Source organism: Peromyscus leucopus, chromosome 5, assembly GCF_004664715.2.
Source record: "Peromyscus leucopus breed LL Stock chromosome 5, UCI_PerLeu_2.1, whole genome shotgun sequence".
Classification (NCBI taxonomy): domain Eukaryota; kingdom Metazoa; phylum Chordata; class Mammalia; order Rodentia; family Cricetidae; genus Peromyscus; species Peromyscus leucopus.
The window spans coordinates 139,464,490-139,483,503 of record NC_051067.1 but is presented as its reverse complement, the minus strand read 5'-3'; the positions used below and the strand labels follow the sequence as shown (position 1 = coordinate 139,483,503).

The following is a 19,014-nucleotide window of genomic DNA, read 5'->3' as shown; positions in this document are numbered from 1 at the left end:
TAACCACAGCTAGTTAGAACATATTTTTTTTCCAAAAGACTTTCTTAGCTGGGCATGGTGGTGAACAACTTTAATCCCAGCACTCAGGGGGCAGAGGCGAGCAGATCTCTGCAGGTCAGAGGTCAGCTTAGTCTATATAGTGAATTCCAGAACAGTCAGGGCTACAGAATGAGACCTGTCTCAAAACAAACAAATGACAACAACAACAACAAGTCTCTTTTTAAGGAGCTGAGACAAATAAATACCATCTAACAGACCATGTCCTATGAAGAAAGACTTAACTTGCACTGTAAGGCCTAAGCTTTAGGGCACCAAGAGCTATCAGCTACAACTCGAGCAATAGGCAAACATTCAGAAATCTCACAAAGCGCTGCATCCCAAGAACTCAAGAGTCACTCTAAGAGAAGTCCGTACATGAATGAAGGAGCTTATGATGGTGTCGACTGAAGGAGGTCTCTGGGCTTTGCTGGCCATTTTGTTCTGAAGAGCAGGAACCACAGGAGAAGGTTGTCTCAAATGCTGCAACAACAACAAATCTTTCTGTGCACACAAACACATGTACAAACTATATCCAATAGTCAAGACTGTTTAAGAAGTATTTTAATAAAATACTCTTTACACAATAGTCGAATTGGTTCAGCTGCATAAGACCATATTAGGGGTCTGGAGAAGAGAGCCCTGTCTAACAACTGTGATTTATGATTCATGTACCATTCTTAACATCAGCCCTGTGCGCCAGAAACAGGGACTCCAAAAGCAGTCTTTTTGGTGCTTACATTTAATTTCCAATATAGTACATAAAACAAAGAATGAATCACTAGATCAATAAGAGTCAAGCCCAATACTTTTTCTAGTATATTGACCAGCCAGTCACTCTGGCAAGCTGCTGTGTGGTCCTAGGGCCCACAGTCCACAGGGTTCTGGTCTACAGGCTACATCGTAGGCAGACAGCCAGACACAGGAGCCCAGTAACAAGACTGACAACAGCCGAAATCCCAGCTGTGGCAGCACCTCACAAACGAAGGGCAACAGCAGCGTGTTGGCACTGGGCTGAAAGGCCAGGGCAGAGAGGGAGCGCTCCTCTCTCTCCTTCCCTAACTACTCCCGACTCTGCCAGGCATGCGCGCTGGGCCTGACACGTCTCCCTCTGAGACATACCTTTGTTTCATCTCCGATCATATTTTCTCTCTCATAGTAGTGCTGAAGTTGCAAGTTATGTTTTTCTTCCTCTTCTTTCTTCTTTCTTTCTGCTTCTTTTCGTCTCTCTTCAGCTAACCGAATGAGTTCTTCATTTTTTAGTCTTTGCTTTAAAATTTAAAAAGACACACTTCTTGCATACATTTGCAGTACATTTAAAAATGTGTTACTTTGTCTAAAAGTAAAAACTAAATATATAAAAGACGGTGTTCTACCAAATGAAGGTACTATCTACTTAATAAAGTAGCAGACATCTTTTATCAAGTTAAAAACAATGTCTCTTTCTTAAATTAGTAAGTGACCCCAATAAAATACTACACAACGACAGTAACAATGGGGGCTTTAAACACGGACTTCAGGACAGCAGCCTTCTCATGCAGTTCAGAACACTTCTCAAGGGAACACAGACGTCTCCCTCGGACGCACCTCCTCCTCCTTCTCCCTCCTCCTCCTCTCCTGCTCCTCCTCGTACTCACGCACCTCCTCCTCCTTCCCCCTCCTCCTCTCCCGCTCCTCCTCGTACTCACGCACCTCCTCCTCCTTCTCCCTCCTCCTCCTCTCCTGCTCCTCCTCGTACTCACGCACCTCCTCCTCCTCCTTCTCCCTCCTCCTCTCCTGCTCCTCCTCGTACTCACGCACCTCCTCCTCCTCCTTCTCCCTCCTCCTCTCCTGCTCCTCCTCGTACTCACGCACCTCCTCCTCCTTCTCCCTCCTCCGCCTCTCCTGCTCCTCCTCGTACTCACGCACCTCCTCCTCCTTCCCCCTCCTCCTCCCCTGCTCCTCCTCGTACTCACGCACCTCCTCCTCCTTCCCCCTCCTCCTCCCTGCTCCTCCTCGTACTCACGCACCTCCTCCTCCTTCTCCCTCCTCCTCTCCTGCTCCTCCTCGTACTCACGCACCTCCTCCTCCTTCTCCCTCCTCCTCCCCTGCTCCTCCTCGTACTCACGCACCTCCTCCTCCTTCCCCCTCCTCCTCCCCTGCTCCTCCTCGTACTCACGCACCTCCTCCTCCTTCTCCCTCCTCCTCTCCTGCTCCTCCTCGTACTCTTGCTGAATCCTTGCCCTCTGCTCCGCAAGTCGCTTTTCCTCCTTCTCCTCGGCCACTCTCAGCCTCTCGCGCTCTGCTTCTTCTCTTTGTTTCTTTTCCTCAATCTGAAGATGAGGACCAGTTAGTGTTCTGCCCAACTACCAACAAATTAGAGCATCGCCTGCCGCTTTTTCCAGGACTCTTACAGACTCAAAGTCCCTCGGTTTGGGGGTGTCCTGTATTTGATACTGTTAAAAGCTGCCCGTCAGTTGCCATCCTGCTTACTACAGACTGTGTGACCTGAAGAAATGGACTTGTCCTCAGTTTTCTCATCTAGAAGTTATTAATGTCCACTTCTCAAGTGCTCAAAGAACTCAAATGGAACCGTGTAGAGCATATTCATTCGTAAGTGTCTGTGGCTGATTGTCCTACAATTATCACTGTATCTCAGTGTGCTTGAACTTGAAGAGAACTCCCACACAAGAGTTAACTGAGCATGTTAGCCTCTTTATGAAAGAACCATTTCCTCAGACTGCTTCCCCCTACTGCAGGTTAAGAAGAACTGACACCTCAGTGTTGGGAGGTGGTTCAGGGGCAGAGCCTGCACTCAGCACGCACTGGTCCGGAGCTCAATCCAAGTGTGTACCGGGGATGGAGCCAGGACACAGGAAGTTCCCCCTGAGAGTGTGTCTCCTAGAGATGTCACTCTGGACTGTACAGTCTTAAGATGGAAGGTATTTTTATGCAATCTGAATTTCCTGTAGCTTTAAGGTTGCACATGGTCAGTATTTTACATGAGAACTTGAATCTTCCTATATATAACTATGAGTTACCAACTACAGCCTTTCCTAATACTCACTGTGACACATTTAAACATGCAGCCTCAACACTCAGTGCCAAGCAATACGCAGATACTCACAAGGACAACAAACCCAGAAAACACACTGATGATGCAACAGAACCTCACACTAAACCTGGATCTTTCTTCTCCCTCTTCCCTGAAGACATTACAGAGGATAACTGCTACATCCAATACTGCCAACTTGTAAGGCATTAACAGACCACACAGCTAAGCAACTTTTAAAAGAAGCAAACTATCTTCTAGGTCAGTTTTCAAACTATGTAACACAAAATACTTTATCAAATGTGCCAATTTTAAATTAACTTTTTGATTGAATTATTAAAATTTTTTAAGTTTGTTTTTAAAGCTTTACTTAAAAATCATTCACAAATATTACTCAATTTGAACAGCATCAAGGCTTCAATGCATTAACTATGACTTATTTGTGCAAATCGCTGGCTAAAGCTCCTTTCTCACCTCTGTGAACAAAAATTTTAAATCATTTACTTCAACTCCTAAGTTTTAGATTTTTTTGTCTTGTAAGACACTGTTGATAGTTCAATTCTTAAGTGTTAGGTTTCCTGTCTTGTAAGACACTGTTGACAGTAGTAATAAACACCATTTAGCTATTTTGCATTTTCATAGAATTCTGTGTTAATTTTGATTGAAGACAAAAGGGATTTTGTGACTGCTAAGGAAAACAACTGAACAATCACCATTCAAGAGGAGTCTATTCATGAATACACTGAGGATCAAGATAACAGTCAAAGCCTCCTCTCTTATTCATGGCTTTCCGAGGGGAGACTTCCCAGCAGGTCACCTCTGCTGCTGTGGACAAACCAATCTGTGCTGAGGGCATGGCCCAAAACAGAGAATTTCACTAGAGTCTGAAATTTAATAAGATACTACAACTAAAATTACTTTGTGAATAAAGTGATTTTAAAAACCATGGTAGATAGCTGGGCGGTGGTGGCGCACGCCTTTAATCCCAGCACTTGGGAGGCAGAGCCAGGCGGATCTTTGTGAGTTCGAGGCCAGCCTGGGCTACCAAGTGAGTCCCAGGAGGGCGCAAAGCTACACAGAGAAACCCTGTCTCGAAAAACCAAAAAAAAAAAAAAAACCATGGTAGATGTGCTAAATAAAATAGAGTAAACTTACATTTTGACTTGCTGTCGTCATGGTAACAGAACCACTTCAAGCTCCTTCAAGTTCAGCTGATTCTGTACCACCCTTAACCTGCTGACCCGAGTGACTGATATCCGTGGGGCTTGTGATACGTGTCATATTCTCTGTCAATCATTTCCACACGTTCACTGTCACTGCTCTAAGAAAACACCCAGTGCCCCACTGACACATCCTAGTGTTAATGCCAGGGCCATCCTTCTTAAGTCTGCCTTCATTAGACCACTGTGCCTTGTAGAGTCCACAATACCCGAGAGCAGAGCATGGTCAAGTGTGATCTTATGAGGAGCTGACTGGGAGATGGGGTCAGATTAGAAGCCTTAACTGTCAGGCTAAGGGATCTAGACATTTTCTGTAAGCAAAGACAGGCAGCTGTACCAGATTCTGAGTAAAAAACAACAGCCTGTAAAAAAAAATTATACCAAAGGAAATTTTATCAGGCACTCTGAGATATGTGTGTAGTACACATGTAGAGGGAAGGGAGGGAGAGAAAGCAGACATCTCAGCCACGGGGGCTCTATTCTCCTACTAGCACTAAGGCAATACTGTGGATCCCCCCAGCTCAATGCTCAGTAAACACTAGACACTTAAGTACCTTCTTTGGAATAGTTTGAACTCTTCATTACTTTAAACGCTACCCACCGACATTCAAAAAGAGGCCTATAATTGCAAAATGTCATTATATTACATGTAAATCTGTTTTGTTCTGTTTCCTGCAACAGAATCTTTTCATATAACCCTGCCTGGCTTTTCAATCCTCCTGCTTAGTCCAAGTGCTGAAATTAATACATGTACCACCAAACTCAACTGAAATGCAACTTCTGATTATTTCCAGTCTGTACTGAGACAAGGATATCATATCCGTGGAGGGTGGCAGGGCTTCATTTCCTACTCTAAATAAGCCTAAGTGAATTTTACAAATCTCAACATTCATTGATTTAAAAACTATTGATCTTCTAATGAAGTTTAGAAAAGATTCAGATATGAGGGAAACAATGTGATACCTGTATCTGATATAAACTAGACATTTTGGATAACTGCATGGCATTTTAGAATTTAGTGCACAGTGGATAAAATACCTGAAAATTTATTATTATAAAGAGCTGGAACTATAACCAAACAAGCCTTTCACCTGAAAACGAAGGAAATTCTTGTATAATTCTTGCTCTTTAATCTGAAGCTCTGTGGGCTGCTCACCAAATGTGTTTCCCCGGGCAAAGGGAGAGCTCTGTGCTTGCACAAGACCTTCAAAAGACAATTTGCAGAAACATACTGTTAGGAAAGGAACGATGTACTAATAAACCCACATTATGAAAACAGTACCACATACAGAAATCCGGGGTTAAGGTCAGGGACAGAAGGCTGAGGCAAGAACATGGGGGTGCACAGAGGGCAGCAAGAGAGGGCAGACAGGATCCGAGTGAGTAGCTGGCAATCGTGTCTATAGCAGCAGGAAGACCCGGGGCATCTGCAAGCTAACGACCTAAACACGGATGGCAGTGCAGGCCACAGAGTAAAGTGCGTGACGGAAATGGACGTGAATAGCCTTGACTTAAGAACGTTCTTAGGAGCGGAAAGAGAGCTCAGAGGCAGGGCATTTGCTTGGCATGTGTAAGGTTCTGGATTCAATCCCCAGGGCTCAGGGGAGAAAATGGGGGGAGGGGGATAGTTATTAATCTATACGCCTATCAGAAATTTCTAAAAATTATTTTTAAAAATTGCTAAGTCCAAAATGCTTCACATCCATAGCTTAAATACAGGCTATGAAGTAGGCTATGAAATAATTAACAAATTCAAATAACTGTAATAGGTTTTTCTTCTAAAATTACTGAGTTCACCACTTTACTAGCATGCACAAGCCTTGTATCTATAGTACACACAGGGTATCTTTTTAAGGGATATAAATGTAAGTTTATTGTACATTTACATTCATATATATTGTACTGTTACATATATATGTAACATATATATCTATATATATATCCCTTAAAAATAGCATTATACATTATTCTTAAATGGAACTTATTTCAGAAAAGCTGTCTGAAAACAAATCTCTTTGAATGCAGAGAGAAAAAATATGACATTTAAATTTAAGTCTCACGTAACTTTTTATATTATTCTTAACTTACTGATTTATTCTTTTCTGGTTGGTTGGTTTTGTTTACTAAAACAGGGTCTTACTATGTATCCATGACTGATCTGAAATTCACTGTGTAGACAAGGCTAGCCTCAAATCTGCAGCAATCCTCCTGCCTCTGCCTCCTAAGGCTGGGGTTAGAGGTTTGTGTGTTATCAAATGCTCAGTTATTGACTCATTCTTACTACTATCAATTTGATGTTTTTATCTCCTTTTTTGTGTGTTATTTATGGAAACTACTTGGTAGTTTAGCAATTCAGGTCTCCTTTGCCTTTGTATTTAAATTCACTAACATTCAGTTGACTGGATTAACAGAAAGTCCAATCAAGCCTGGAACAGCATGAGAACTTTTTCCAAAAAAAACTGGTCTACTGAAAGCAAACTGAGCCTATGAAAGTTCTTTTAAATCTTGGGCACCGTAGAAAGCTGATAGCAAAATAAACGTTAAGTGTTAGTTTTTACCTTAATTTCCCTCAAAATTTGAGTTTTTGTGACAATTAAAAAAAGGAATATTAGATGAAATAAATCTGTTGCAAAAAAAACAACTTTTTTCAAAGTTTATGGAGTTAATACTATTAGAAAGCAGACATGTAACTAGTTACCATAGTAACCACAAAAAACAGCTGAAGCCACATTAGTACTGGATTTCATAGCAGTTCACTTAAGAACCAAACAGTAAAAGAAAATTCACAGCATGAGCCAGGCAGGGTGGTATACACCTGAATTCCTGCAGGGGGAGCTACCGCCTCATAGTGAGCTCCTCTCTCAACTGTCCACCAAAAGGATCATTAGGAAGGACACAAAACCAGGCCTAGAGAGGCTGGGAGCGGGTGCACACCTTTAATCCTAGCCCTGGGGAGGCAGAGGCAGGCAGCTAGCTCTCCATGAGTTTAAGACTCATGGGGACAACAGTGAGTGCCAGGACCACATAGTGAGACGCTGTCTACAAGTAACAAACAACAACCACAAAAGCCCAATTAAGACAATATACCAGAGGAGAACAAAGCTGAAAAGCATAAATTAGGAAAATTTCAGATATATCCCAGTTTCCCAAAGCCTTTTAAAAATATTAAGCAGCACATATATATGCACACATATACAGCTATGTGCCTATGTGTACACATGCATACACACACACAGCACTCATATACATATATATACACATATATATGGCATAGCACAAATTAGGTAGCATTGGACACATTCTTATATTTACAAAGTTAGTTCAGGTTAGTTCTTAGGGAAAGAAAGCCTAGGAAATTTCAATTCACATAAAATGAGGAAACTAAACATTTTATGATGAACATCTTGAAGATTAAGGAATCACTAGCACCCCCAGAGGAAAACCTGAGATAATACAGAAAAACAATACAGGTCAGAATTTGCTGGGCACGTTCAATCAGGTTTATTCTCTTGGGAAAGGGTCACGGAAATTGTTTATTTTCCATGTCTATGCCTAGTAAGCAAATGCTTAAGAAAGAGGAAGTCCCAAGCTCCGTCAGAGCTGCAAACACTTCTTTCTGTGCATGAAGAAATGGGGGGAGACCCTCAGCATGACTCCCGCAGCAGCAGCCACCAAGAGCAGCAGTAAAGAGAGGGGCCAGAATTCTCTCCTAGCAGCGATGACATGAAAAAGTACTTGTTGTTCCTACTCTGCACTGAACCATTTCAGGTTAAGAAAAAATTTTATCAAAATAAAAGAGTCCAATTTTAAAGTTCTAAAAATTGAAGCTAGACACAAACAGTAAAAATCTACTGTGAGCCAGGCAGTGATGGTTCACGACTTTGATCCCAGCACTCAGGAGGCAGAGGCAGGAGGATCTCTGTGAGTTCGAGGCCAACCAGGTCTATAGAGTGAGATCCAGAATAGCCAGGACTACACAGAGAAACCCTGTCTCAAAAGAGTACAAAAAAGAAAAAACACAAAACCCTCCACATAACCGCAGTGCAACCAAGGAACGGGGCTGCCCACAAAGCCGCAAGCAGCCAGGTTCAAAGTGCCAGCCACAGCCGGGCCAGTCACGTGATCAGCCCTGACCTGGTGGGTCGCCAGCAAGTCAGACGAGTGGTGACACTCAACTGCATGATTAGTCAGGAATATTTCAGAAAAACCTCCTACTGTAAAAAGGTTTCCTATAATCAAAACTTCTATTGAAGTGTAAAAACATAATCAAAACCACAGTAAAAAACTACAAAAGTGCAAAAGCCGAATTTTATAGTAAGTAGTCACTATTATCAGCATCATACAGAGTGTGAGATGTCCATCTTTACATTTGCTTTAGTTTTAAATGTATAGCATATACGCCTACACATGTGGTAAAGAAGGATGATGCCAACTTTTCCCAGCAAGCATTTTAAAAAGAAACTGAATAATTCCAACTTACAAAAACTTGGTTATGGATGCTGCTTAATGGTATGTCAGCTCTACTCATCAACAGAGATGTGATCTGATACTAAACTTCCAGTTACTTCATTTTTTGTACTATGTGGAGGGCAAGTGATTCACTTAAACAAAAAACTAATTTCTTGTATAATTGATCATAACACACCAAATACTTTCTCACTGGTGCAGTCTGGGGATGAGAAATAAACTTCGGATACATGGAAAGACAGACCCCCTCAGGTACGGAAAGGAAGCCGGAAGCCGTTAGCAGCGCTACACAGACACAGCAAACTGCAGAGCTGGGACCAACCGCCCACTGTGAAGCAACTGTTCCCGACTGAGTCGCTTTTTCTCAAATAACTACTTTAAAGAAAGAAGATACTCTATGCTTCCTAATTCATAGTACCAAATTCTCAAAATTACAGTAAGAATTGTATTAAAGAACAGAAGTGAAATGTTACTGAACAGCATTAGAAATGTTTTTTAATATAGAATGGGATTAAAAACCTGGGTTTTTATTTGCAGAGTCTTCTAGGTTCTCAGCACTTGAAGTGGCTAAGTTTTGGTCTATAGACACAATAGCCCTTTTATCTTCGTGTGTCCTTGCATCTGGGTTATGGTAGGCATCTACATTCTGTCTGTGCATCCTATTCAAATCAGCTGAGAGGGAAAAATAATCCATTTATTTCAATAAACACATTTCTACAATTACTCTTACACTTAATACATTTACAAATTAGAAATCAAGAGGTTAAGACAGGACAGACTGCAGTGACTAGATGCTGGCTGCAGGTCTGGAGCACCCTCACTGAACATGCTAAAGAGACTGTGAAATCAACTCAAAACTAGGACTGAAATTAAGATGCGTACATTTTGACATTCTATCAAAGTCACATTAACATACCCACTGACAGATCAGAAATCAGAATTTCTTTAGTACAGAGCAAACATAGTGGGACCCAAAGTAAGTCAGAGTGACCTTTACCCCAAACCATCAGCTCCTGAAAACAAGCGACAAAGAGCATATTCACGGGAGGGTTACAATGCGCGAACAAACTCTTTAGCAACTCATCCTCAAACTGTGGAACCCAGGTCTCTTCGCTGCTGTGGTCCACGCATTCCCTCACGTGAGACTAAGACACTGCCAGGAAATGACACGTGACTCCAGGGCTGCTTCACAAAGACATGAGCTCCATCTTCTTTGATCACTCATCACCCACCTCACTGCAGGGAAAACCAACTGCCATGGCACATGGCACTGAAGGGTGCCAGGGAGAGATCTAAAGATAAGAAACTGAAGCTCCCTGGGCTGTACATGGAAGCCAGTGGAGACATCTACACTACAACATCAGGCTAAGGCATCAAACACAGACAACCAGAAAAAAAAAAAAAAAAAACCACTCCAAAAAATCTCTATCTGAAGAACGGCAAAGCAGTATGCACTTCTCATTTTAAAACATTACCCCGGGATGGCGTATTACCTAGCAGCAGACTTGCTGTGTCTGTTAAGTAGCTAATACCTAGTTCAACTGGTAGAATGCTGATCTGACGTGTGCAAACTAGGTCATACCACCAGTCTCAGAAACAGATTTGTATGTTTATAGAATTCAAATTTTAAAAGTGCATATATAAAAATAAACCTGTCATCTACTCCTCCCAAAACACTGGGATAACAATAAAAGTGAACTTAAACACAGATATAAAAGTTATCTACAAGGAAGAACATTACATTCAGGGACGTATTTTGAATGTGACTCATATTTAAGATACCATACAGAACAGTCCAAATAACATGTGAACACACCCAGGAGACCAAAGCTCAGAATAATGACATCCTCATATTACAGTCAGGCCATTCTTAGCCCAGAAAATGGCTAAGAGCTTTGAGGTAAAAAAAAAAAAAAAAAAAAAAAAAAAAAAAAAAATGTGCCAACGAGATATCCTACTGGCTACAAAGATGCTTGTCACACAAGCCTAAATAGCCTGAATCCAATCACACATAGACAAAACAGATGTAGATGTGGTGGCTCACATCTGTAATCCCAGCTCTCCTACAGCAAGACACAGGAAATCTGCCAGGAAGCTCAGCTGGTGGAAGGCAGCTAGTCTGCAATACGCTACACAGTGAGACCCAGCTCAGCAAGGCAGAGGGAACTGGACTCCCCAGTTACTCTCTGGCCTCCACATGTGCGCCGTGACTTGTGAACGCCTTCCTTCTCTCTCTGTCTCTGTCTCTGTCTCTCTCTCTCTCTCTCTGTCTCTCTCTGTCTCTCTCTCTCTCTCTCTCTCTCTCTCTCTCACACACACACACACACACACACACACACACACACACACACACTAAGAAAAAGGAGACAGAGGAGCTGTGGAGACGGCTCAACAGTTAAGAACTTGTACCACTCGATTATGGGAGCAGAGCTCACTCCACTACTCACACTGGCAGCTCACAAACACCTGTTACCTTCAGCCTCAAGGGATGTGATGCCTTCTTCTAACCTCCATGGCATGGACGGGAAGATGCGCTCGCACGCATGCACGCACGCACGCACGCACATAGAAATGGAGGCAGTAGGTAAAGGCACCCACTGCTAGCCTCAGTTCAATATCCAGGTCCCACATGGTGAAGAGCTATCAGCTCCCACAAGTTGTCCTCTGACCTGTGGCAACATGCACACCCGCCCTATATCAAGTGAGGAGGGGAGTTAGCTATAATCACTGTACATACTGTACATGTCTGTAATGTCACACTAAAACCCACCAATGAGAGGAGAAGAGCTGAGAGGATGACTCAGTGGTTAGTGCACTTGCCAGGGAAGCAGCACTTGTGAGGACTCAGATCCTGAGAACACACAGCAAGCTGGGTAGGCAATGGAGACCAGGCTGTAATCCCAGCACCCAGATCTGTACAAACAAAAGACTCCTGGAGAAAGCTGACGTGGCTGCCTGTACCAGCCATACCGGTGAGCTCTGTGTTCAACTGGGAGACCTTGCCTCAGGGAAAATGAGGAGAGTCATTAGGGAAAACTCACAATGTCAACCTCTAGCCTCCACACACAGGTACACACATGTGCATCCACACACACTGAACACACACACACATATATATATATACATATTTAAAAAATAAAAAGGCGATTTTAAAAATAGCATCTAAATAGTATCAAAACATGAAAAACTCAGTGACACAATTGGCAAAATATGTACAGGATTTGATATTCAAAACTATAAAATACTGGTAAGAGATATTAACTAAAAGCAATCAGTGGATAGGCAGTACACACCAGTTCATCAGCAGTCAGTGGACAGGCAGTACACACCAGTACATCAGCAGTCAGTGAACAGGCAGTACACACCAGTACATCAGCAGTCAGTGGATAGGCAGTACACACCAGTTCATCAGCAGTCAGTGGATAGACAGTACACACCAGTTCATCAGCAGTCAGTGGATAGACAGTACACACCAGTTCATCAGCAGTCAGTGGATAGGCAGTACACACCAACACATCAGCAGTCAGTGAACAGGCAGTACACACCAGTACATCAGCAGTCAGTGGATAGGCAGTACACACCAGTTCATCAGCAGTCAGTGGACAGGCAGTACACACCAGTACATCAGCAGTCAGTGGACAGGCAGTACACACCAGTACATCAGCAGTCAGTGGACAGGCAGTACACACCAACACATCAGCAGTCAGTGGACAGGCAGTACACACCAGTACATCAGCAGTCAGTGGACAGGCAGTACACACCAACACATCAGCAGTCAGTGGACAGGCAGTACACACCAGTACATCAGCAGTCAGTGGACAGGCAGTACACACCAGTTCATCAGCAGTCCACACACCAGTACATCAGCAGTCCACACAGCAGTTCATTAGAAGAGTCAATACTGTTAAGATGAAGCCTGTACCAAAATTACCCATAGGGTCAATACAATTCCAAAGAAAATCACACCATATTTGGATGAAGATGACCAACTAATAGTAAAATAAATAACTGGACGTCACAGCAATCTTGGGGGGTTCAAGGAGAGATCATGACAGACACCCATAATCCTAGCATTTGGGAAGCAGGCACAGGGGTCTACAATTCAAGAACACCAGAACTACACAGGGAGACCCTGTCTCAAAAAAAACAAAAGAAAAAACAAAAGAAAAGAAAATAGACTTCACCATCTAAATTTCAAAACTTACTACAGAATTAGACAAGTGTATGATGTAGACATAAAGTTAGACATGCAGAGTTTACCATAGTGCCAACGAAATTCAACATGGAAATGTTCTAAAATTGATTGCCTTTTGGTATAACTCTGAATAATAAAAACCATTAAGAGCCGTGTGGTGGAGGCGCACACCTTTAATCCCAGCATTTGGGAGGCAGAGGCAGGCGGATCTCTGTGAGTTCGAGGCCAGGCTGGGCTACAGAGCGAGTTCCAGGAAAGGCGCAAAGCTACACAGAGAAACCCTGTCTGAAAAAAAAACAAAAAATAAAAATAAAAACCACTAAGTGATGCACTGTGTTGGATGGATGGACTGAGTGGTACAGGAAATGCACAAAAGCCTATGCACACATGTGGATTTGAGTAGGCAAATACATGGACAATGGTCACAGAGGGCAGGTTAGACTGGCGGGCCTACAAGAGCGTTAGCAGGAGAGAGCAAGTGCTGCCCAGGCCTCCACCTGAGCTGGACCCCGATCACAGGCTACGATGGAAGGAGATGGTTGACTCCCGAAGTTGCCCTCTGATCTCCATATGCCGTGTGGCCTGCCAGAGCCAGCACTTACACATCAGGCACACACGCATGGCAAGAAGGAATGAATAAATAAATAAATGAATGAATCCAATAAACAAGACAGGCAACTACATGTATAACGTAGCATTTGGAACAGGAAGAAGACATGGGGTGGGGCACGACTGGCAAAATTTAGATACTATCTATAATTTCACTGACAGTTCAGTATTGATGCTATTTCTAGCTTTTATAATTGGGCCATGATTACATAAATGTCCATTATGAAGGAAACACACTGAAAGGTACTCTCGCTGGACCTTTGCAACTCTTTTAAAGTTATTTCACAATAGAAGTTCTTTGAAATACTGAAATACCTATGCATTCCTGAGAATGGCTAAACTGTGAGCCACAAACTGATGAGAGTTCAGAGCACTGGAGAGTGTGTGCTTTTCTGATGTTATTGAAAAAGGCACAGTTTGCAAACAGTTTTAATCTGAAACACAGATAAAAAAAAAAAAACAAGCAAACAAAACACTGTGTGACCAACTAAACCTATTCCTAAGCATCTAGCTACCCAGGAGAAATAAAAGTGCAAATTCACAGAGGCCTGTATATGAGCACCTACAGCAGTGGTCCTCACCCTTCCTAATGCGGCAACCCTTAACACAGTCCCTCATGTTGGGGTGACCCCCAACCATACAATTATTCTGTTGCTGCTTCATAACTATGATTTGTCTACTGTTATGAATCGTAATGTAAATGTCTATGTATTCCAGTGGTCTTAGGCGACCCCTGTGAAAGGGTCATTCGACCCCCAAAAGCGTCGCAACCAATAGGCTGAGAACCTATGGCTTTCAGCGATTCTATTCATGCTGACCTTAAACTGGAAATAACTCAAGCAGCTATCAACTGTTAGCAGATACAGTGCCTCAAAACAATGCAACACCACTCAGTAACAGAAAGAAAAGAATATCACAAAATTACTCTGAAACACCGGGCGGTGGTGGCGCACGCCTTTAATCCCAGCACTCGGGAGGCAGAGCCAGGCGGATCTCTGTGAGTTCGAGGCCAGCCTGGGCTACCAAGTGAATTCCAGGAAAGGCGCAAAGCTACACAGAGAAACCCTGTCTCGAAAAACAAACAAACAAAAAAAAATTACTCTGAAAGAAAATTATCAAAATCAAAAGGCAACACTGGTACCCCAGGATTTACAGGGGCAACAGGCTGTAAGAGGACTGCCCATAAGGGGACAGAGGCAACTGTCCTTCCAGCAGTTCTGGAATAGCGCTACATCTTGAATGTGGGAGAAATGATTTCAGAACAGCTGTCAAAACTCACTAAATTTTAAGAGTCATTTTATTACATGCAAATTTTACCTCAATAGACATAAGGTAAAGACAAGGCATTACTTGGTCAAACATGTATGACAGAATAGTTAGCATCCCTCTCACCAGGACTGAGAGATGGCCAGGCATCTTTCAAGGGCTCAAACGTTTCATTTCAGGGGTTTAATTTTCCCGCTATCCACATAAACTTCTTTTGGTGTATAGCACCAGTTCTCAACCTGTGGGTCTCAACCCCTTTGGGGATCACATATCAGGTATCCTGAATATTATATATTTACATTATGAGTCATAACAGTAGCACAATTACAGTTATGAAGTAGCAATGGAATAATTTTATGGTTGGGGGTCACCACCACATGAGGAACTGTGTTAAAGGGTCGCAGCATTAGGAAAGTTAGAACCACTGCAGTATAGTTGTTAAAATTTTATCACATGCAGTTTCAAGTAACATCACTATAATCAGTTAATTTTTTGAGAAGCTCCATCACCAAAACACACCCATCTTGCTATCTATAATTAGTCATATTCCCAGCCTACACACACTGGGCATGTTCTTTATAACTTTGTTATTTTGAAAACATCACATAATAGAAATGTACAAAGGTAACTTTCAGAATGGATCTTTTCCTTATCAGAATTTTTGAGTCTCACAAATTATGTTCACCAACAATTCATTCCTTTGTATTGCTAAGCAGCTCCCCCCACCCCCCAAAACACACACACACACACTGGATAAATAAGCTTGTCCATTCACCTACTCAGACATCTTATAATAGCTTAGCTTTTATAGGACCTTAAATAAAGAGTTCTAGGCCGGGCGGTGGTGGCGCATGCATTTAATCCCAGCACTCGAGAGGCAGAGGCAGGCGGATCTCTATGAGTTCAAGGCCAGCCTGGTCTACAGAGCAAGATCCAGGATAGCCAGAGCTACACAGTGAAAAACCAAAAATAGACAGACAGACAAACAGAGAGTTCTAGTGAATAAAGAACACTGAACTGTGGTACAAACAATTAAAATAGGTGTTTATTTAAAAACAATTTGTTCTGCTTTATTTCATTAAGAAGTATATTCTCTTAAAAAGACCTAGGTGTGAGAAGTGAAGACTCACGTTCTTTAGTTTCTCTCCATCAGAAGACCAAAAGTAAACAAAAGAAGTTAAGTCCACGAGGAAGCAGCAGAACGAGTTAGCTATAAGTACATAGGACACACCTTGGTCATCACAATACGCTTCCCTGAACATCTCAATACAATACCAAAGTCATGTTTCCCCATTTCTAAAACATAACACCTACATACAAAACTTGACTCTTCTTAGGTAAGGACTCGTTACTTTGAATACAGTATTTTGAGTTTCACCGTCCTTCACAAAACCCATTTTCTCTGTTTCATGTGATGACTGTAACATAAAGTAGATAAACTTTACTACTTAACATAGAAACCTCAGAGGTACTGTCTTCATTTCCTCCAGGGTGCAATTCTAAAGCGGTGTCTTACAATTCAATAATCCACACTTCACTACAAACTTGTCCCATAATTATACTGCTTTAGGCCTCCTAGAAAGTTCTGAATTACTCTGCTCCCAATGTCTGATGGGGCGTCCTCCACATTAGCTAGAGTATTTCTGACAACTCATGACTCCAACTTCCTTAAGCTAACAACTGGCCACATACTCATCAACCCCAGGCCTGCTCCTGGGCACTAAGAGGAAAAGCAAACTTTGACGCCCCTGAGCAGGAGCTCTTGGGAGTAGCTGACCAGCAGAACGAGGGCAGAGAAGATGATCCTCCAATTCCAGTCTAGGACAAACAGAATCCCCCACTCACCTCACTACTCCTAGACCCACACTGTGCAGCCAAGAGGGAAGGGATTCTAACATGGAGCAGTGACTCAATGAAGAAGTCCCTCTCTTGGAGAAGCAGCAACCAGAACCAGAATCCCACAGACCTGAGAAGGAAGCTCGCTCTGCCATAAACCTCTGAGACAGGCTTGGCACTCCTCGATAAATAAGAGACTATTATAGTATCCTGAGTAAGTAAATGAAAATTATTTTTCTAACATATTCAAATACACACTTCAAATAAGAATTGTAGGCCACATTTAAAATAACTTCATCTATTAGGAAAAGGCACCAAGGGCTCTGGTCTTCTAAACCTATGAGGATATGAAGGTACAAAAGGAAAAAATAATTTACGGGGGAGAAAGAGTCACCTTATTAGGTGGGCTCAAATACACCTGAAATATTCATAAGAACAGAAGACATGCCGGGAAGTGGAAGCGCACGCCTTTAATCCCAACACTCTGGGAGGCAGAGCCAGGCTGAGTTCAAGGCCAGCCTGGGCTACAAAGGGAGATCCAGAACAGGCACCAAAACTACTGTCTCAAAAAACAAAAACAATACAAAACAAAACAAAAAAAAAGAACAAAAGGCGTAACCCATAAGAATTCTAAATTCAGGGGCTGGAGAGATGGCTCAGCGGTTAAGGGCACTGACTGCTCTTCCAGAGGTCCTGAGTTCGATTCCCAGCAACCACATGGTGGCTCACAACCATCTGTAATGAGATCTGGTGCCCTCTTCTGGCATGCAGTCATACATGCTATATATATATAATAAATAAATAAATCTTTAAAAAAAAAAAAAAAGAATTCTAAATTCAGCCTGGCGGTGGTGGCGCACGCCTTTAATCCCAGTACTTGGGAGGCAGAGGCAGGTGGATCTCTGTGAGTTGGAGGCCAGCCTGGGCTACAGAGTGAGTTCCAGGACAGCCAGTGCTGTTACACAGAGAAACCTTGTCTTAAGAAAGAAAAAAGAATTCCAAGTTCTGCATACCCACAATTCTGACACTACTTTTAGCATTTTAGTGGGTCCTCTCTTTAGCCTTTAGTCACTTATAACTAAACCCCACACGATCTTTACTCTTATTCTACTTAGCCAGAGTTGGCAAAATCTATTTTAATGTAGGTAACAATGTTTATAAAGTAGCTTCTTGTTTGGATATAGGGTTATATTATGTAGCTCTGGCTGGCCTAGAACTTGCTGCATAGACCAGGCTATCTCTAACTCACAGAGGTCTACCTAGCTCTGCCTCCCAAGTGCTGGGATTAAAGGCTTGTGCCACCACGCCAAGCAAACACAAAAGAATAAATAACTGAAGGATTATAACTCTGAAACTTGCCAGAGTTTCTGAAATAAAGATGCCCCCAGTGCAAAAGAAGCCATATATTGAACAAGTATACTCCATATATGAATTCAAAGCAGATCCCTTCCCACAATTACTTCAGTTATCTATTTGCAATTTTTATTAGTCTAAAATAAACTTGCAGAAATTTTTAATACTTTCAGTAAAAAAAGAAAATATACTTTAATATACTATATAGATATATATACATTGTGTGTGTGTGTGTGTGTGTGTGTGTGTGTGTGTGTGTGTGTGTGTATAAAATACTAGTCTGGATAAGCACCAACTAACATGAATTATTCTTTGCAGTTTGGTGACTATCAGAGAATGGAAAATGTATTTATTATTCTGCAGAAGAAAGACTTTGTAACATATGTTACATTCATAATCAGGAGAGCATCTTTGCATTAAATCATAAAATAAACCCTTATTATATAGTCTGATTCCCACCTCTTTTTACTCTCCACTCTTAAAACACTGGAAAGAATGCATTTAACACAAATTCATGGACACATCATACTTATCAGGTTTCCTTTAGCATCTCGGAGAGGAGCGCCACCTCCGCCCTTCCCCCAGGGGTTGTAAATTCGCATTTCAGCCTCCAATTTAGCTTCATATTCTTCTTTTTCTAAGCGTTCTTTCTTCCTTCTTGCTTCTCTTTCCCGAATCTTGACAACATAAGATATGTTTAAAGTAAATATTGACTTACAGCAGGCTAAAACAAGAGACTAGCAGTACTACTATTTAATTTTTCTGGTTTAAAAAAAAAAAAACTACAGATTTTTTTTTTTTAAAGAACACTTCTTCGCTATAAAGTTATGAATTCACAAATAAGAATGCTCATCTAGGAATGCAGGAGTCTGACCTGAACTGCAAGGAAAAGCCCTCACCAGCCCCTACATCCAGTCCACCTGACCTCCTGCCCCTTAGGAATGCAGGGGTCTGACCTGAACTGCAAGGAGAAGCCCTCACCACACATGTTGTGTTGTTCC

The 19,014-nt window shown here is 42.1% G+C and overlaps 1 protein-coding gene across 15 annotated transcripts in view; it reads right to left on the bottom strand.

The window, feature by feature from the left end:
- Window positions 1-19,014, bottom strand: part of Cspp1 (centrosome and spindle pole associated protein 1) — a 96,551-nt gene that overhangs the window by 15,178 nt on the left and 62,359 nt on the right. For 12 of the 15 annotated variants that reach the window (XR_003734026.2, XM_037206415.1, XM_037206413.1 and 9 more), the window contains 6 exons: window positions 18,543-18,690; window positions 9,274-9,426; window positions 5,379-5,491; window positions 2,199-2,348; window positions 1,159-1,305; window positions 415-519 (listed from right to left, as the gene is read on the bottom strand). Coding sequence is in view for 14 of the 15 variants with exons in the window: in XM_037206415.1 (XP_037062310.1) it covers window positions 415-519; window positions 1,159-1,305; window positions 2,199-2,348; window positions 5,379-5,491; window positions 9,274-9,426; window positions 18,543-18,690 (816 nt within the window). In the remaining variant the exon portion in view is untranslated. The remainder of the gene's footprint in view (window positions 1-414; window positions 520-1,158; window positions 1,306-2,198; window positions 2,349-5,378; window positions 5,492-9,273; window positions 9,427-18,542; window positions 18,691-19,014) is intronic. The other 3 variants (XM_028864556.2, XM_028864557.2, XM_028864558.2) reach the window with 1 other exon arrangement.